The sequence below is a fragment of the Liolophura sinensis genome, chromosome 1 (genome assembly GCF_032854445.1).
Source record: "Liolophura sinensis isolate JHLJ2023 chromosome 1, CUHK_Ljap_v2, whole genome shotgun sequence".
Lineage (NCBI taxonomy): Eukaryota > Metazoa > Mollusca > Polyplacophora > Chitonida > Chitonidae > Liolophura > Liolophura sinensis.
This window is the reverse complement of record NC_088295.1, coordinates 89,834,119-89,855,119: the sequence shown is the minus strand read 5'-3', so window position 1 is coordinate 89,855,119 and position 21,001 is coordinate 89,834,119. Positions and strand designations below refer to the sequence as shown.

Sequence of the window (21,001 nt, the reverse complement as noted above, 5' to 3'; positions counted from 1 at the left end):
AATAAAGCGAAAACGTATATATTTTATTCTCGACGCTGACTGATTGTTCATATACAAAGTTGATTCTTAATATATATATAAATACCTTCACGATGCATTAAAGGCCTAGCTCTAGTACTGCCCTGCCTTTAGATAGAACTATGCAGTTGAGCTAAATGTACGTATAGGCCTACGCTACGTGTATTCATCGTCCATAGGCCTGTATCGAACAGTGTAGGCCTATATATGTTTTATAAAGGTTTTAAAGCATCTTGAAGGAAGGCTTAAATCTCTGTGCATGTTTGATATGATATTCCATGATATGACATGCCGAAGGCTTAAACATGATATCGAAGATGGTTATATATGTTTCGTGCAAGTTATAGATGGTACTTTCTGGGATGCTGGCTGAAGCAGACAACTTTTCCATCACCAGCAGCGCCCCCTGGCGGGCCAGTTATGCAAGTTCAGTAAGAGGTTGGGCGAGAAAATACGGGTCTTAACTTTGTAGACATACTAACATCGGTCTCAGTATAACATTAACGCATACTCTGTGCGAGCTATTCCGATTGTCACAAGACTGTTACCGTTTTGAGCAATGTTAATGGTGACGGTAAAGATTGTAGACAGTGTCATTGCGAAGCAGACGATAGGTTAGCTGTTGTTGTAACCAGTGAGGCGTGACGGCGCACATGTCCTGGACTGGCGGTTGGAGGGAAGTGATCAGTTGACAGAGATTCGAGAAGACGACAGGACATGGCAGGCAAAGCTGACACCCATGGGCCCCTGATAGGTGCTGTAGATCAGGGAACTAGTAGCTCAAGGTTCCTGGTAAGTGCAGAATCTACAGTCATCAGTTGTCAATAGTCTTTCGTCAGCCTGTTTGTTTTAGCGTCAACTGTGTAGTGTACGTCGATCATGTAAGCCTGTGTGGTGTCCACTTGCCACGTCGCTGTTACATAGTGGACGTTATTATTAACTGAGCTAAAATGGACGTGCATGTAAGATTTATATATATTTACATGCATTGCTAAGTGTTTTCTCTTTTAATTGTATCTTAAATAATGTGCAAAGTGTGGATATTGATGTTTCCCAGTCATTGAATGACTGACAGAATAAGTTTTCTTACTGTATATAAATATTGTATTCAGTACTGTATGCAGTGGTCAGGATGACATCTTTGCTGCCTTGTTTTTATGTAGTATCCACAACTTAGATAGTATAGGTACTAGACCCTGGGACACAATATACAGTATGAGGCATGCATGTACTGTGAATCAAATTCATACATATACATGTAAGTGTAGCCATCTGTCCATATCATGTAAACAAACTTTTCATTGGCTTAATTTAACAACTGTTTAAGGTTTTTTCACTCACGCATGTAATTAAAATTAGATTTCACATAGTTTATTCTCTGTATCGGATTTCCAGTGACAAACCTGATGAGAACAACAGCAGTGATAGGGTTGATCCAAGGCATATACGTACTTTTGGGATGTAGAGGATGAGCTACCAAAGCATGGATTAGACAATCTTGTCTGTTAACATCTGTGTCCTGGATCAGTGCAGCACATTTCCTCTGTCCCCCCCTGCCCCTCCCATTTGGGGTTGGACCAGTTTCAGCCTACATGTACATGTACATATTGTTCTGGCTTCATTCTTGTGTGTACATGTACACAAGCACATTGTTCTGGCATCATTCTTATGTGTACATGTACACATGCATATTGTTCTGGCATCATTCTTATGTGTACATGTACACATGCATATTGTTATGGCTTCATTCTTACATGTACTTACATCATGCAATTAATGTAGTTGTTGAAGACTTATACAAAATGTCAAGGATGCAATTATACTGCTATGGGATAATGCAGCTTGCCCCACTGTCCATGTACATGTACTGAATGAGTAGCAATGCAGAGGATTTTCAAAGTAGTACTTCTAGCATAGTTCGGATTTCTACATGCCTGTACATGTAGTATATACAGTACTACACTGTAACGTAGGTAACATAATTGTTCCAGGTCAGTGTAATGTATATATGGCTTTGAAAATGATACGGAAGGTTTAAAGTGCACTAAATATGTTCAGTTTTAATTATAAAAGGATTACTGAGACTTACTGAGTTCATTTATTCACACACATATTCCTGGTGGATTTAGGCTATATCATTACCAAGTATGCACATCTTTGCCTGTGGTTTGTGAAGCTGGTTTGTGTGTATATTGTACATGTACATGTGTGTAAATGCTAGTAACTTTGATGACCTGAGACTTTGTCTTGTCTCCATAGTTGCAACAGTAAAATGACAGTAATGCCCTGGGCATCTGTGCCTTGTGTGCCTACATGTACATTGTACTATACAGCATGCCTGTCTCACATTTATGTGTCTGTAAGGAATATACTGTTTTAATTTTCAAAGATAAAAGCTTAAATTCAGTAACACAAGCCTGTTTGCCACATGGTTACTGACCATGGACTGCTTCACTCTGGTAATGTAACTGGGTTGTATTTTGCAATGTGCCACTTAGACACTTAAATTACTACATTGTAAATCAAGTACAGGTAAACATACATACACTACCCATGTACATACCCTTGTATGTGTGAAGTCAGCAGGTCCTGTGGACTTCAGCCTCGAAAACAAACAGGCTCTTTATTATCCCTTCATTGTGTGCTCAAACAGGGTGTGTCTCTTAACGATTCCCATGGTGAAAATAGTTTTAAATTGTTTTACCTGTTTGTGAATGTGAAGAGCTAGAGTCACTACAAAACTCCCACATTGTCTGCAAGGCACGTGTACATGTACATGTACAGTTGTACCAAAACCATTGTCAGAGCTGTTGTAACATAACAGACTCATATCACACCCGTGATACTGTTTAGTCTACATGTAGGTGTTTTAAATTGGATATGGGTGGTAATGCCTATATGCAGATATATATAGATACATATATATATATATATATATATATATATATATATATATATATATATATATATGAGCATTTCTAGCTGGCTAGTCTGCATACTATTGATGATGATTTAATGCCTTTTTTCAAAAAAAGAGATATTTCTGCAGAATTTAGAGCAATGAGCTAATTTCATTTAAATGTTCATAGGGTAACCATAGAGTTACGCTGACAAAAATATAGGAATAAAGTTTATCTTATTAATTTCTTTGAGGATATTGAAGATAATTCAGATCTGTAGTTTACAAAACATACAGTAGTTCAAATGTGTGAATGCAGTGTATAAAACTTATACTGTAAATTGTAGATAATTAATACGTAAAAATGTACATGTACAAGGTATATCATCAGTCATTAAGACCATTACTATAGTACATGTATGTGTTACTCATTGCTTGGACGAGCTTGGGGATTAGAGCATTTCATAAGATATTGTTATTGATGAAATTTTTCAAAAACAGGTGCCATTGACGTCAATGTGGTCAGGTTGCATGTAACAGAACAGTCTGACCTGTTTTCATTGGCTGAATGCCATAGGTGTGTGGAGTGTGTGACCAGTGCCTGCGCCAGTACTTGGTCTGCCAGCTGACACACCCCCAGCCAAGTCTGCTTGACCCACATCCACACACATTAAGCAGCATTTTGGTTATATATACTAATACATACAGTCGGCTCACTCAGCCAGGGGGTCCGGGAGCCCTTGTTAGCTGCATATACACATAGAGTGGAGAAGGAAAGGCAGCAGTTCTGTATTTTGGCTGTCCACATCTGTACATAATAAAAATGGATTTATTGTCACCATTATCCAGAAAGGCCCCAAATATTCAACATAAAGTTGTCATTCAGGCAAATTCAGGCAAAGTGTCAGGAATAATATTGTGTAACCTTCCAAAAACATGATTTTAAAAAGGTTTTATAATTCTTAGACTGAAGTGGCTGCATGGCCCGTTTTCTGTGCATGACAATTGCATTCTTCAAGATGAATCAGAACCACATGTATAGAACCGCCAGTACATTCTGAACTTTTCTTAAGGGGCGATAATACCATGGAAATAGAGTATTCACTGCTATAAGAATGAAAAGAAAGTAACTAAAGACAGATTTTGATAAATGTAGATCTCATTGGTTTCAGTGTGAAATGTCACAAAACATATACAGTATTGAGTCTATTGTAATGTGGCATGTGACAAACTAGATCTATTTCACTAGTTCAGGGATGTCATTTTTCTTCGTGTGTGTTGTGTAATTGAAGAGTAGTTGCATTCACTCGTGTCAATTTCACTGAGCAAACAGAACACAATGTGCATAATACATGTCTCTGTCTCTCTCTTATTTCTGTAGAGTTTTGATATGTGTTACACTAAATGTTTAGTAATGACTGAAATGTACATGTGTTTTATGTTGCTGTTGAGATAATCCAAGCATGCACAAGACTTTCATGTACAAACTTGGGATATATCCGTATAATACTGGCGGCCATTGTATGAGAGGGGACCTCCTTGGCTTAGTGGTTTGCAGCGCGCTTGTGCAGTACAGTGACCCAGGAACCTCTCACCGCTGTGCGGTCCAGTCAACCTCATAGCAAGTGTGGATGGTCATGGGTTTCCCCTGGCCTCTGCCTGGTTCCCTCCCACCATTATGCTGGCCGCCATCGGATGAATTCTTGAGAACAGCAAAAAAACACCAATCAGGTGAACAAAGAAACAAATGCAAAGTGAAAAACTCTTGAGTATGTATGGCAGTAAACAGCACTCAGCTAAATAAAACACATACATATATTAACTAAGTCATAGTGGAATATTTGTTGTTGCAGATTTTTGCCAGCAATTCAGCTGAATTACTGACTTACCATCAGAAAGAGACCAAGCAGGAGTATCCCAAAGAAGGGTGAGATACATCAGTTTGATATTTGTTTGGTGATGTGTCAAAAGATTGACAGTAAAGTTAATACTGTGTTCATAATTATAGAAATCACAGAATATATCAAACTTGTCAAAGTGATTGTTGCAAATATAAAATGTTAGAAACTTACTAAATGCATTGTTAGATGCTAACCATAAGTCCTTGTTGTTGTTCAGATGGGTAGAACAAGATCCCATGGAAATCTTGAATACAGTGAAGGAATGTATTGAGAAAGCTGTGAAGAACCTGAATGGGCTGGGATTATCAGTGGATGATATCAAAGGTAGGCTCTACCTCTAAACTCTTAGTTTCTAATAACGTAAGCAGGTAAATCTATACCTAAATGTATGAATTTATTTTGAGCATCTGATGATGACGTCCTTAAGGGGCTACTCCAGTTCTAAGAGAAACTAGGTTGAAATATTTAGGTTGAGGATTTACAATTACCATTTAACACCTGTAAGGGCCACTGTTTGTGGGTAGACGTCTGAGATGGGTGACAGTATGTTTTCTTGGATAGCTAAAGCCACAGAAAGCTTTTGTTTCAAGTAAGATCCTCCAAAACTTTAAGTGCTACCAGTACTTCAGTTCCAAGAGAAATCAGGCAGAAATGTTAAAATGATGTGAAGGATACCTTAGGGAACAGAGCCAACATCACAATTCAGAAAGATTTTTGATGAAAAATACTATCTGACACTGTTTAAGTGAAAATTCCTCAAAGCCTGCTATTTAACCCTGCTGTTAAGTTGCAGAGGTTTTGATGCTGATGTACATGTAGCTCTTTTTAATTGTTTTTTTTTTGTGCGTGTGGTTTTGGCTGTAGCAAATTTTTTACCTTGTTTGTGAAAAAGTATATTTAGTACATAGCTCTTTAAGTCCAAATTGATGAGACCGTTCCTTGTTTCAGCCATCGGGATAACCAACCAAAGGGAGACAACTGTGGTGTGGGATAAGCAAACTGGAGAACCTCTTCACAACGCTATCAGTAAGATATGGAAGCATACATGTACATACAGATTATCTGTATAAGTGTTTACTCAGTTGTTTATCTCAAGAGCTGCTAAGATTCTCCCGTCTCTCCAGTGATTTGAGGCAAGGATTAATTGTGTACATGTACTTGTATGTCCCTGTGTGTTGAGTAAACATTACATGAATGTACAGCACAGTGCCTAATCTAGTTTGTTGGATCAGGCTTCTTGTTTGGTATATTCCGGTTAAGCTTTACATATATGTGTAAACCCTAATTCTTCTAATTTTTAGGACAGATATCAGTAGTGCTGAAAGCAAAGAATTACATTTCTTGCCCAGTTTTTTGTAAAAGTGAAGATATCAGTGTGTTGTTCATTGGATGGGAAAGTAGAGAAACGTAATATCCCCTCTTTTCATGTGCTAAAAAGGACATACCAGGTGTTCCAAACATTAGAAGAATTAGGGTAGTACATCGTCATGTAGCTATTGTTGACTAGCATCAAGTAACATGTGTACATCTGATTGTTCATGGTACAGTATGGCTGGACATGAGGACGGCCTCTACAGTGGAGAAGCTCCTAAAGAAAACACCACAACAGGACAAGGATTGTCTGCGGGTAGGTAGACTGTAGTGCTGTGATCCCAGTGCACGAGGCTAAGCACAAGAGGACAAGGATTGTCTGCGGGTAGGTAGACTGTAGAGCGCTGTGATCCCAGCGCATGAGGCTAAGCACAAGAGGACAAGGATTGTCTGCGGGTAGGTAGACTGTAGAGTGCTGTGATCCCAGTGCACGAGGCTAAGCACAAGAGGACAAGGATTGTCTGTGGGTAGGTAGACTGTAGAGTGCTGTGATCCCAGTGCACGAGGCTAAGCACAAGAGGACAAGGATTGTCTGCGGGTAGGTAGACTGTAGAGTGCTGTGATCACAGTGCACGAGGCTAAGCACAAGAGGACAAGGATTGTCTGCGGGTAGGTAGACTGTAGAGTGCTGTGATCCCAGTGCACGAGGCTAAGCACAAGAGGACAAGGATTGTCTGCGGGTAGGTAGACTGTAGAGTGCTGTGATCCCAGTGCACGAGGCTAAGCACAAGAGGACAAGGATTGTCTGCGGGTAGGTAGACTGTAGAGTGCTGTGATCCCAGTGCACGAGGCTAAGCACAAGAGGACAAGGATTGTCTGCGGGTAGGTAGATTGTAGAGTGCTGTGATCCCAGTGCACGAGGCTAAGCACACGAGGACAAGGATTGTCTGCGGGTAGGTAGACTGTAGAGTGCTGTGATCCCAGTGCACGAGGCTAAGCACAAGAGGACAAGGATTGTCTGCGGGTAGGTAGACTGTAGAGTGCTGTGATCACAGTGCACGAGGCTAAGCACAAGAGGACAAGGATTGTCTGCGGGTAGGTAGACTGTAGAGCGCTGTGATCCCAGTCCACGCGGATTGATTATAAGTGTGTTAATGTCATAATCAAATGTACATTACCATTGGAAATGTTTTTTTTAATTTTATTTTGAACTCTTGTATCTGTAAGCTTTGTGTTGTAAACTGTGGTTTTACTCTGTATCCCTGTTACATATGGTAGCATTTTTGGAATGAGTAGAGAATTTTTTGTAACATAAAAATATATATATATATATATACCTCAGAATATACCTTTTGTCACCTCTTTTGCATCTGCATGTATGTTAATTGTTTATAGCAAACTGCAAGTAGCTCAGGTAGAGTCAGCAAGGTCACACTTCAGAAATACACGTGAAATTTCCTGTCCCCTGTTTCCTTCTAGCCTTACTGCGGACTGCCGGTCTCCACATACTTCAGTGCTGTCAAAGTGCGCTGGCTTCTGGACAACTGTCCCAAGGTCCAGCAGGCCATGGATGAGGACAGGTGCTTGTTTGGGACAGTTGACTCCTGGCTTCTCTGGGTGAGTGTTACTTGGATCCTCATGGACATAAGACCACCAACCTTTGACAAGTTAGCATTTAGCTTTTCCATGTACTGACTTGCATGCCGTGTTTACCTGTGGTCTGTGGATAAGTGGGCAGTGTGCTGTTGCTGTGCAACTGTTGTGATGTGTCTATTTCCAGAACCTGACGGGTGGGGTGAATGGAGGCAAACACCTGACAGATGTGACAAATGCCAGCAGAACCATGCTGATGAATATTCATGACCTCAAGTGGGACGATCATCTGTGCAGGTGAGTTCACCGCTACCCTGCTTGTGAGGTCCAGACATGAGGAGGTGCTGATAGATAGATTTCTACATAGGGTTTTATTCCACGGAGTTGTCTGGATTATTTATATAATGAAGGCAGTTGGTTTTAAATCTAATAAAGCCTTTTGTACTTTGATTGGTCAGATATTAATGTACAGTGATACAAAGCTGAACTACTTATTGGCATTCGGCTGTCATTGACTAGTTGACATACCAACAATAAATAGGCCCGTTCAAACTTGTGTGCTTCATGGGTTACATGAGTCAATAGCAAGTATCCAGTTTACCAATTGGCTTATGTATTTTGACTGATAATTGTGGTTGGTCAAATTATTTTTAAAAAGTGCAGTGATAGGTCAGTTGTTTAACGTTTAATTCCTTAACGATACATGAAAGGGTACTACAAAACGAAGATTATGGTTGTTAGGAAAAGGAAGAAAGAGAAGCCAAAAACATGAGAGAGAAAAAATGGTTTTTGAGGAATTTTTTGTATTTTTTAATAGCCACACTATTTTATGCTTATTTTCTGTCATTGGAAATGTTTGGAATTGGAAATGACTTGCTGAACATCATGGGAAGGCATGACCATCTTTTTGCTCCCAGTTTTAGCTTTCCTCACAACAAAGTTTGTACTTACTTTCCGGACTGACCACTGGGGCCTCAGGAATCTGTCATGGTAGTTTAAATCCATTTATTCGCCCCAAGAAGAAAACTGAGAATCCTTTTTGCACTTACATATGTTATTCTACATCATACACTCCCCATTTAGAAAGCAAACATTTATTGTATCCTTTAAATCACCCACCAACAAAGTTTTGGCATGTACATGTATGACGTATTCATTTTCTAACGTTTCTTGGACAAGAGTTTGACTAATTCTTGCCTCCTGTGTTTTACCATTTTCAGATTTTTTGACATTAAAAAGGAGATGCTGCCTGAGATTCGCAGTTCCTCAGAAATCTACGGCTACATGAGTGATGGGGCTCTAACAGGCCTTCCCATCTCAGGGGTAGGTTCAGCCGATTATGTGTCTGTTGAGTTTCAGGTATTTTCTAATTTGTAGTAGATAAAAGCAAAAATGTAGCTGAAAGATGTCAAGTCAAATGTAACAAGCTGTGCCTGGACTCATCTTCCTTCAGTCTTTTCTGCTAATATCTACATGTGGATTAAGAACGTTGATTTAACATTTGAATTGTCTTTCAGATATTGGGTGACCAGCAGGCAGCTCTTGTGGGTCAGTCATGTTTTAAACAGGGTCAAGCCAAAAACACGTAAGGACATTCTGTCTACTCTCAAACATGTACTGTTGTAGATAGTGAGTAGGCTGGAGAGATCCACCTTTTGTGAAGGGGAGGTAGAAATTGCATCTGTCTTCCCAATTTTATACATACTCCTTAAATGCGTCGCTCTCTATCTTTCACTTCATATCACTCCCACAAATAGACAGGCTTGGTCTTTGGAGCCCGTGAGATGCATGAAGGCTTGTTTACACTTTGCCTCATCACTTGTGTCCTCCAGTGGAACTATTTAATCAGCATCCAATAAAATCAAGAAAATTGTTTATGTTTTGGTTAGAGTCATGTTACACATATTCTTGATGAAGAGTATATATGTGTATAAAGTATTATTAGAGGCAAAGGTTGAGATGGATTGTTTGTTCTTTCTGACATCATTTCCTTCCTCATTAGCTTGACCCCAGTGACCTCGGCGTTGTTCAAGATTTATGTACATAATTTGCTTTTGGTGGCAGTGATGTAAAGCAAAAGGTAAACAATGACGGAAGCACTGTCAGGAGTATGAATTTTATGCCCTACATTTATCACTTTTGTTTTCCTGTCATTTAGTACAGGCTTACATGTATAGACTTTGAAAGTATATGAACAAGTGTGAGATAACAGACATAACAAATAGTTTAAAGTATTGAATTAATTTATGAATCCATAAGCAATTATGCACATGTAATAGCAGGGAATTAACACTGTATAATCAGTGGCATTTTTTCTTCTATTGTAAGGCTCGGCTTGATGGTCAGGGTTACCTCCCCTGTTTAGATGCATTATTGAGGCCATAGTTGAGTGCACAAATCTTCCAGCTCCAGCCCAGATAGAGACTTAAAAGGAACCATCCCCAATTTACCTACACCAGTAGTTGCCTTATCCACAATGAATGTGAAATATATCAACACTAGGGTGAAAAAGTATCATTTGAATGCAATTATCTATTATGTAAATATAAAATCACCAGCCACCCTCTCTACAGTTAACGAGTTAAAAATCACCTAAAAATTTCTTTGATTGCTAATCTGTGTGATAGGCGAGCTACTTTTTTCTGTTTTCTGTTTCACACCCCTCTCAAAATTGGAGGGTTGGAAAGTTTGTGCACTGTACTGTGGCCTTAAGGCTGGTTCACAAATGTCCAATGTCAGTGCATAAGAACATTTATTGTGTAAGACTATTTTATTGTTTAGGTGGTTGAATGCTCCTTAGCGTGAATGTTGCTGTATTTTCCACAGGTATGGAACAGGATGTTTTCTTCTGTATAACACAGGAACCCAGGTTTGTACACATACCATGCCCTTAACTTTATGTCCCCAGTATACAGGTTTTTTAAAAATTTATTTGTGTTTTCTTCCCTGTGAGGTTGTATGGGGTTACCAACTTCCAGGCTTGTGAAGTGTTTTTAAATTACCTGGCCTGATTATACATGGCCTATTAAGCATATGATAAAACTGTAATATAGCCTGTAATATTATCAAAGGTCATGCTGGCTTCCTCTCTGACTGTACGTGAGAAAGTCTGACAGCAACCTGCAGATGGTCGTGGTATTCCTCCAGGCTTTGCCCGGTTTCCTCCGACTATAATGCTGGCCTTCGTCGTATAAGTGAAATATTCTTGAGTACGGTGTAAAACACCAATCAGGTAAGTAAATAAATGTTATCAAATGTATCTCCTTTACCTGTCTGGTTTGCACATATTGGCAATTAGGCTTTGTAATGCTAAATGCATATTCGTGGTTTTAAGAATAAAAAAAAGCTGACCAAGCGGCTATTTTGATGATAAGCAGGAATTAGGCAGTTCAAATTGGGACACAGTGCTAGTAGACTAGGGCAACACAACAGTGATTCTACATACCAGATTTGTTGCCCAGCTTTTGCTCTGTTCAACATTGTCTTTTCTTTTTTAATCATCTTTAAATTTGAGATTTATGATTTATGTATAAACAATAATATTAATTTCAAATCGCACTCCTGTTCTTAAAGGTTCTGGAAGTTTTACAATATGTTTAGATAGAAGGAGATGTTGAAGGACATACGTATGTTTGTATTGTCCACCCATGTTGACTGATTTTGAGCTACCCTTTGATTACAGCCTGTAGAGTCTAACACTGGCCTACTGACCACTATAGGCTACCAGCTGGGCAAAGACAAACCTGTTGTCTATGCACTTGAGGTAAGTAACATTGCATTTGCAGCTTGTTACACCTCACATCATAGACATGGAACTCACACCTTAAGAGCTATGCTACATGTATTCCTCCTTTGAGGTAACCCCATATATGAACTGATGAACAAGGCGTATGCAATGTACACATATGAACTGATGAACAACAAGGCATGTACAATGTACACATATGAACTGATGAGCAATAAGGCATAATGTACACATATGAACTGATGAACAACAAGGCATATACAATGTACACATATGAACTGATGAACAACAAGGCATATACAATGTACACATGTGACCAACAAGGCATATACGATGTACACATATGAACTGATGAACAAACGAGGCATATGCAATGTACACATATAAACTGATAAACAAACAAGGCATATACAATGTACACATATGAACTGATGAACAACAAGGCATATACAACGTACACATATGAACTGATGAACAAACGAGGTGTATACAATGTTCACATATGAACTGATGAACAAACGAGGTGTATACAATGTACACATATGAACTGATGAACAAACGAGGCATATACAATGTACAATGCGTATACATACTTCTGTTTGCAGACTTATATATTGGCTTTAAACTTGAAACTGATGTACGTGTACTACAATACATTTATATGTTTGGTGGCCTGTATTTGGGATTCTGTATTTGAGAGCCTGTATTTGGGATTCTGTATTTGAGAGCCTGTATTTGGCAGTCTGTATTTGAGAGCCTGTATTTGGCAGTCTGTCTTTGGGAGCTTGTACCTTGGTACATGTACCAGGACAGTGTTGTACTGATTGACTGGGTTGTGTTTGTTAGGGTGCCATAGCTATTGCTGGAGCAGCTGTACAGTGGCTGAGGGACAACCTAGGCATCATCAATACATCAGCAGAGATAGGTAAGTACATGTACATGTAACTCTAGAGCATACTCTCACATTTCCTCATGATATTTGTGTACTGTTTAATTCAGTTGATAATATCTCAGCGATTTAAGAATTCCAAAGTCAGTTGATTCACATACATTAATTTATAAGACTGCATGTGATTTGAATACTTTTTGACCGTGCTTGGTCCAAGGTTACGATGTAAAGATTAGAATTAAGTTACCATTCTGTCTTATCCTTTGTGGTTAGCTGTGCTAATTGAAGTAATAGATGCCAGGACGACAACTTGTGAAACTGCATTAAATGTAATAATAGGGTCCAGGAAGAGACAGTTTATTACTTTATTTAGTGTAATGATATATATATAGTGAGTATTATATAGGAAAACAAGTGGGATATTACATTAAATGTAATAGCAAGTGTTTGGCAAACATGAGACCACTTCATTTGCCTAATGGTTAGAACGTCCGCCTTGGGAGACAGGAGATGAAACTCAGGTTGGGTCATACTTAAAGCTTTGAAAATGGTACTTGTTGGTGCCTTGCGTTGAACTCAGAGAGAAAGAGCAAGGAAACAGGACTGGTTGGCTCAGTGCCAGTATCCATTATCTGGGTGGGATGTCATGTCAAGAGACTTTGACATGATTCTTTAGTGGTGGCAGCACTGTGGTGGCAGAAGAAGACAAGTGTACACACTCCTGATGACTTCTCCTGAAAAATTGCCAAGTATGACATTATACCCCAAGCATTCATTCATTCATTCATTCATAGGGTAAAACCTTGCATCTCATTAAATTGTTCCTTGTTACAGAGACTCTAGCTGCCACAGTGGACTCCTGTGGTGACTGTTATTTTGTACCTGCCTTCTCCGGCCTATTCTGTCCATACTGGCAATTTGATGCCAGGGGGTGAGTGTACTGAATTGTGATTGGATCTCATCAGAATGCCACATACAAGTTGTACATGTGGCCGAGTGTGTTCTCTTCTTTGTACAAGCAAACTTCATGTCACATACAGGCTGTACATGTGGCCAAGTGTGTTCTCTTCTCTGTGCAAGCAAACTTCATGTCACATACAGGCTGTACATCTGGCCAAGTGTGTTCTCTTCTTTGTACAAGCAAAATTCATGTCACATACAGGCTGTACATCTGGTCAAGTGTGTTCTCTTCTATGTACAAGCAAACTTCATGTCACATACGGGCTTTACATGTGGCTGAGTGTGTTCTCTTCTTTGTACAAGCAAGCTTCATGTCTCATACAGGCTGTACATGTGGCCAATTGTGTTCTCTTCTTTGTACAAGCAAACTTCATATCTCATGCGGGCTTTACATGTGGCCAAGTATGTTCTCTTCTAGGTACAAGCAAACTTCATGTCTCATACAGTCTTTACATGTGGCCGAGTGTGTTCTCTTCTATGTACAAGCAAACTTCATGTCTCATACAGGCTGTACATGTGGCCAAGTGTGTTCTCTTCTATGTACAAGAAAGCTTCATGTCTCATACAGGCTGTACATCTGGCCAAGTGTGTTCTCTTCTTTGTACAAGCAAACTTCATGTCTCATACAGGCTTTACATGTGGCCAAGTGTGTTCTCTTCTATGTACAAGCAAGCTTCATGTCTCATACAGGCTTTACATGTGGCCGAGTGTGTTCTCTTCTTTGTACAAGCAAGCTTCATGTCTCATACAGGCTGTACATCTGGTCAAGTGTGTTCTCTTCTATGTACAAGCAAACTTCATGTCACATACGGGCTTTACATGTGGCCAAGTGTGCTCTCTTCTTTGTACAAGCAAGCCTCATGTCTCATACAGGCTGTACATGTGGCAGAGTGTGTTCTCTTCTTTGTACAAGCAAACTTCATGTCTCATACAGGCTTTACATGTGGCAGATTGTGTTCTCTTCTTTGTACAAGCAAGCCTCATGTCTCATACAGGCTGTACATGTGGCAGAGTGTGTTCTCTTCTTTGTACAAGCAAGCTTCATGTCTCATACAGGCTGTACATGTGGCCGAGTGTGTTCTCTTCTTTGTACAAGCAAACTTCATGTCTCATACAGGCTGTACATGTGGCCGAGTGTGTTCTCTTCTTTGTACAAGCAAGCCTCATGTCTCATACAGGCTGTACATGTGGCAGATTGTGTTCTCTTCTATGTACAAGCAAGCCTCATGTCTCATACAGGCTGTACATCTGGCCAAGTGTGTTCTCTTCTTTGTACAAGCAAACTTCATAAGTGATTTCCTGCAGGGAATTGCCCTAAGCTCTTTCTGTGATCCTGAACCTGTACGTGTGTGAGTAATGCTTGTCTGTTGATGAGGTGCACAAATTCAGATGAGGGGCCTCCTTGGCTCAGTTGGTTAGCAGGCTAGTGCAGCATGATGCCTCTCACCAATGCGGTCGCTGTGAGTTCAAGTTCAGCTCATGCTTCCTCTCTGGCCGTTCGTGAGAAAGTCTGTCAGCAACCTGCAGATGATTGTGCTGGCCGCCACCGTATAAGTGAAATATTCTTGAGTAGGCCGTAAAACACCAATCAAATAAATAAATTATTCAAATTTAGGTGTCAGATAAATAAACCATGCTCACACCAAATTAGTTCTGGAAAACAGGAGAATACCCTATTTCTTGTAAATTGTAGTAGAATTAGGGTGTCGTTGTTTATAAATGCCGTATAAAAGTTATGCTTGTCTTTCCAGGATCATCTGTGGTCTGAGTCAGTACACAAACAAAGCTCACATTGCCAGGGCAGCACTAGAGGCTGTTTGCTTTCAAACAAGGGAGGTAAGTCACAGTACAGTTTCAGTCCTTTTCTGTGTGTATATCCTGCGATGAATAATTTGAATACATTCTTACATACATGTTTGTCTGTTATTTTTTGTTGCAAATCAAGAACATACCGAATGAGCCTCTCTTGGATTTTATATTAAACTGACTCCAGATGTCTTTGTAAACATTTAATCCACAATCTGACCATGGTCAGGTACTTATGAACTAAGACAGATCACTTTTTTCTTTCAGTTGCTTGAGGCAATGAACAAAGACAGTGGAATCCCAATGAAGTCAATGAAAGTGGATGGAGGAATGACTCAGAATGACCTGCTCATGCAGTTACAGGCTGATATCCTGGGCATTGGTGTAGGTCAGTGTCAGGCATAGGATTCCGATCTGTCACACGTAGGGCGTTGGTGTAGGCCAGTGTCACGTATGGGATTACAATCTGTAACATGTAGGGCGTCGGTGTAGGTCAGTGTCAGGCATGGGATTACAATCTGTCACACGTAGGGCGTTAGTGTAGGTCAGTGTCACGCATGGGATTACAATCTGTCACACGGAGGGCGTCGGTGTAGGTCAGTGTCAAGCACGGGATTACAATCTGTAACATGTAGGGCGTCGGTGTAGGTCAGTGTCAGGCATGGGATTACAATCTGTCACACGTAGGGCGTTGGTGTAGGCCAGTGTCAGGCATAGGATTCCGATCTGTCACACGTAGGGCGTCGGTGTAGGCCAGTGTCACGTATGGGATTACAATCTGTAACATGTAGGGCGTCGGTGTAGGTCAGTGTCAGGCATGGGATTACAATCTGTCACATGTAGGGCGTTGGTGTGGGTCAGTGTCACGCATGGGATTACAATCTGTCACACGTAGGGCGTCGGTGTAGGCCAGTGTCAGGCATGGGATTACAATCTGTCACACGTAGGGCGTCGGTGTAGGCCAGTGTCACGTATGGGATTACAATCTGTAACATGTAGGGCGTCGGTGTAGGTCAGTGTCAGGCATGGGATTACAATCTGTCACACGTAGGGCGTCGGTGTAGGCCAGTGTCACGTATGGGATTACAATCTGTAACATGTAGGGCGTCGGTGTAGGTCAGTGTCAGGCATGGGATTACAATCTGTCACACGGAGGGCGTTGGTGTAGGCCAGTGTCAGGCATAGGATTCCGATCTGTCACACGTAGGGCGTCGGTGTAGGCCAGTGTCACGTATGGGATTACAATCTGTAACATGTAGGGCGTCGGTGTAGGTCAGTGTCAGGCATGGGATTACAATCTGTCACACGGAGGGCGTCGATGTAGGTCAGTGTCAGGCATAGGATTACAATCTGTCACACGTAAGGCATAAAAACCATATTCATTTCTTATGACCTTGGTAAATTTTTTCAAAATCATTTTGCAAATGTTTAAGACAAATGGTAAACTTAGTGTACAATTGTTTCGAGGAGTGAAGACCTGTTGTGACATGTATTAAAGTCATTTCCTATTTCAGTGCGTCCATCCATGCCAGAGACGACCGCACTTGGAGCAGCGATGGCTGCTGGATCAGCTGAGGGTGTAGGAGTTTGGGACATCTCGTCCCAGTCAGATAACCCCCTCACAACGGATGACTTCACCCCAGCTGTCTCCTCCTCAGGTAAGGTACAGAATTATTCCCCGTTGAATAGTTAAACATTCGTCTATTTCGATAGGAAATAGTGTCGTGGAGGGCAGTGGTTTACTCTACATGTATCTGAACTCTCCAGTCTCCTCCAGCTATAAATTTGACCCCATTAACATATGTGAAGAATTCTTGAGCACAGTGTTAACAGTAATCAATACATCAAAAGTATGAAGTGTTTTGTCTTTACATGTCATATTTCCATCATCACATGTGTATTACACAGATCGTGACAAGAGGTTTGTCAAGTGGAAGGCTGCGGTACAACGGTCAATGCACTGGGCTGAGTCTGAACAGGAAGGTCCAGCAGGTGGGTGAGGGCCTGGTTGTGAAGTGGTCAAACCACAGAAAGTGGGAAACCCTGAACTTTCTCTCAAACATTCACTCAAGCATGACAGCTAAATAACTGAATATACTCAAGATGGCATAAAATTTTGTCCAAAGAAGTGAATTTTTGAGGCAAATGAATAAAAACTTTTTTCCATAGGATATAGTTCTATTTTCTACAAAACCTCAAAACACCTTTCTAAGATCATTAAAACTGGCAGAATCAGAAAATGAATAGCTTAGTTGTGGAAAAAATTGAAAGTGAAATACAGTAAATCTGGAAAACATGTTGTTAAAGTAGTGTATATTTTAACTGAAGTGTCACATTTGTCTTTTTCCTCTGCAACACTATCATTAAGTCATGATATGTTATATGCATGCATCTTTAACACTGTTATGTGTTAAAAATTCTACTTATTCAGTTATTCCAGGCTAATTGAGCCCACTCAAGTTCAGATCAGAGGTAGATCTGGCTCTTTGTGGGACACATACAGTTGAAGTAATTCAGCTTGTTTAATAAAACAGTTTGCAGCTGGTTCAAATGCACATTGAGTGGTGAATACCCATACAGGCTCACATATACTCATGTAGTCATTCTGGACATGTTAAGTCAATCTAGTATTCCCTGGTACCACTAAACACTGTTTTCCAGTTTTTGTAGCTTTTCCATATTGTCGCAGTGTTTTCCTGATGAGCGTTTTGTTTTCTTCTCACAAGCTTAGCACCAGCAGATGGTCACTGGAGAACTCTGGCTGGAGGGCTGTTCCTGTGGTCATCCTTTGGACTGGTCATTGCTGCCCACTTACTCAAGAACAGATGACATTCCCTGCACCCTAGCCCTTATACTCACTTCACATAGTATTATGCATAGTCGGTATCATTTTAACTTAAATTTACATAGGGCATGTACATGTACTTGTCACAGTTTCTGTGGTTTTACATTTATTTAAGTGCTGTTTAATGCATGTCTGATTTTTTGAAAGATTTTCATAAATTTTTAGCTGAGCCACATAAGTCCGTAATGTACATATGTACATGTATCAGCTGTGTTTTATTTTGTATTTGACAGTTAGTCCTCTCTATTACTGTCAACCGGTGGTCAGGTCAGGTAGTTAGGGTCAGTTAGGATGTGGAGTGTTATGCCAGTGCCTGCCTGAGATACATATCAAGATGTCAGGAGTTAGGTCAGATGCAGATTCAGCTGGTTTTGTGGTTAAAATTACAAAGATTTACCATAATCACATACTTTGAAGTAGAAAATGTTTGATTAAACATTATTTCAAGTCTCTTCAATTTCTTGTAATTAAATTGCCTATTCAGTCTTATATTAGAAATGTTCCAACGCATCATTGATGTTTAGCGGAAATTAATCAAGACCCTAAATTTGACCCCGTAAATAACAGTCACCAAAGTACATAATTGCATGCTGGACAGGTAGATCTATACGTACATCATTGCTGGACAGGTAGATCTATATGTACATCATTGCTGGACAGGTAGATCTATATGTACATCATTGCTGGACAGCTAGATCTATATACACATCATTGCTGGACAGGTAGATCTATATGTACATCATTGTTGGACAGGTAGATCTATTTTTACATCATTGCTGGACAGGTAGATCTATATGTACATCATTGCTGAACAGGTAAATCTATATGTACATCATTTTTGGACAGGTAGATCTATATGTACATGCTGGACAGCTAGATCTATACGTACATCATTGCTGAACAGGTAGATCTATATGTACATCATTGCTGGACAGCTAGATCTATATGTACATCATTGCTGAACAGGTAGATCTATATGTACATCATTGCTGGACAGGTAGATCTATATGTACATCATTGTTGGACAGGTAGATCTATTTTTACATCATTGCTGGACAGGTAGATCTATATGTACATCATTGCTGAACAGGTAAATCTGTGTGTACATCATTGCTGGGCAGGTAAATCTGTGTGTACATCATTGCTGGACCGGTAGATCTATATGTACATCATTGCTGGACAGGTAGATCTACATGTATATCATTGCTGGACAGGTAAATCTATATGTATATGTACATCATTGCTGGACAGCTAGATCTATTTGTACATCATTGCTGGACAGGTAGATCTATATGTACATCATTGCTGGACAGGTAGATCTATATGTACATCATTGTTGGACAGGTAGATCTATATGTACATCATTGCTGGACAGGTAGATCTATATACACACCATTGCTGGACAGGTAGATCTATATGTACATCATTGTTGGACAGGTAGATCTATATGTACATCATTGTTGGACAGGTAGATCTATATGTACATCATTGCTGAACAGGTAGATCTATATGTACATCATTGCTGAACAGGTAGATCTATATGTACATCATTGTTGGACAGGTAGATCTATATGTACATCATTGCTGGACAGGTAGATCTATATGTACATCATTGTTGGACAGGTAGATCTATATGTACATCATTGCTGGACGGGTAGATCTATATGTACATCATTGTTGGACAGGTAGATCTATATGTACATCATTGCTGGACAGGTAGATCTATATACACATCATTGCTGGACAGGTAGATCTATATGTACATCATTGTTGGACAGGTAGATCTATATGTACATCATTGCTGGACAGGTAGATCTATATGTACATCATTGCTGGACAGGTAGATCTATATACACATCATTGCTGGACAGGTAGATCTATATGTACATCATTGCTGGACAGGTAGATCTATATGTACATCATTGTTGGACAGGTAGATCTATATGTACATCATTGCTGAACAGGTAGATCTATATGTACATCATTGCTGGACAGGTAGATCTATATGTACATCATTGCTGGACAGGTAGATCTATATGTACATCATTGCTGGACAGGTAGATCTACATGTACATCATTGCTGGACGGGTAGATCTATATGTACATCATTGCTGGACGGGTAGATCTATATGTACATCATTGCTGGACGGGTAGATCTATATGTACATCATTGTTGGACAGGCAGATATACATGTACATAATTTGCTGGACAGGCAGATCTGTTTGTACATCATTGCTGAACAGGTAGATCTCTATGTACATCATGTGCTGGACAGGTAGATCTGTATGTACACCATTGCTGGACAGGTAGATATAATTGTACATCATGCGCAGCTGATATTAGTTTCAAGTCTTCACACCTGACCCACCCATCCTCATGTCCACTTACGTGTGGAGACAAGGCTGGGTCTTCACACCTCACCTCCTTATCCATCACTCTTCTTGTAATGGACAAGGATGAGATGAAGATGGGCAGTTTTGTCTAGACCCTGTTCCACAAAGCCATTGTAGACTAAGTTTATTGTAACTACCATGTTAAAGTCATATGTTGCAGTAGTAGTTATAATTAACTTAGCCTGGGATTACTTTAAGGTTCTTGTGGAGAATCAGTGATCTTCTTTATGACTTGTCATGTAGATGACACCTTGGTGAGAAGTCTTTATGGAGTTTTATTGTGTTTTATTTTATTGCTGTTGTTAAGTTTTTTGGATGATTATTGCTGTAGGGAATTTGTCCACATTTGACTGACATTCTGCAGATAATGTGTAAATCTGCTAATGCATGACTAGAGAAATCATTTCCCAGTGTGTTATTTTGACATCACGTGCTAATACCTGTAATATCACAGCATACAAGTGTACTTTATTGCCTGTGTAGAATTGTTCTATTTCTTTTTCAGCTGAGCATTAGACAACATATGACTTATTGCTATGTGTAACTGTGGGTAGTGTTTAAAGAACAGCAGTAAACCTTGCTTTAGGTAGATCATGGTCTTGTAGGCAGCACTTGCATGTATGGTCATTACTAAACTGAA

General features: G+C 39.9%; 1 protein-coding gene across 2 annotated transcripts; it reads left to right on the top strand.

The window, feature by feature from the left end:
• Window positions 1-453: 453 nt before the first annotated feature.
• Window positions 454-19,250, top strand: LOC135480656 (glycerol kinase 3-like). 2 transcript variants are annotated; one of them, XM_064760555.1, is made up of 18 exons: window positions 454-810; window positions 4,771-4,844; window positions 5,036-5,142; window positions 5,767-5,844; window positions 6,366-6,445; window positions 7,609-7,746; window positions 7,910-8,019; window positions 8,943-9,045; window positions 9,240-9,307; window positions 10,549-10,591; window positions 11,405-11,485; window positions 12,314-12,392; window positions 13,191-13,287; window positions 15,068-15,152; window positions 15,390-15,510; window positions 16,637-16,780; window positions 17,031-17,114; window positions 17,854-19,250. In XM_064760555.1, the coding sequence occupies exons 1-18, from the start codon at window positions 736-738 to the stop codon at window positions 17,949-17,951; spliced, it is 1,665 nt and encodes a 554-aa protein (XP_064616625.1). In that variant the 5' UTR covers window positions 454-735; the 3' UTR covers window positions 17,952-19,250. The 2 variants fall into 2 exon arrangements, with proteins under 2 accessions (XP_064616625.1, XP_064616632.1); XM_064760562.1 differs by having other exon boundaries at window positions 17,849-17,972.
• Window positions 19,251-21,001: the final 1,751 nt, after the last annotated feature.

What these genes read in the sequence shown, in the direction of transcription:
- LOC135480656 (XM_064760555.1), top strand. Translation starts at nt 736, where the DNA reads ATGGCAGGCAAAGCTGACACCCATGGGCCCCTGATAGGTGCTGTAGAT. An exon ending in CTAGTAGCTCAAGGTTCCTG is followed by an intron (nt 811 to 4,770) that starts GTAAGTGCAGAA and finishes TTGTTGTTGCAG; the next exon opens with ATTTTTGCCAGCAATTCAGC. An exon ending in CAATACATCAGCAGAGATAG is followed by an intron (nt 12,393 to 13,190) that starts GTAAGTACATGT and finishes TCCTTGTTACAG; the next exon opens with AGACTCTAGCTGCCACAGTG.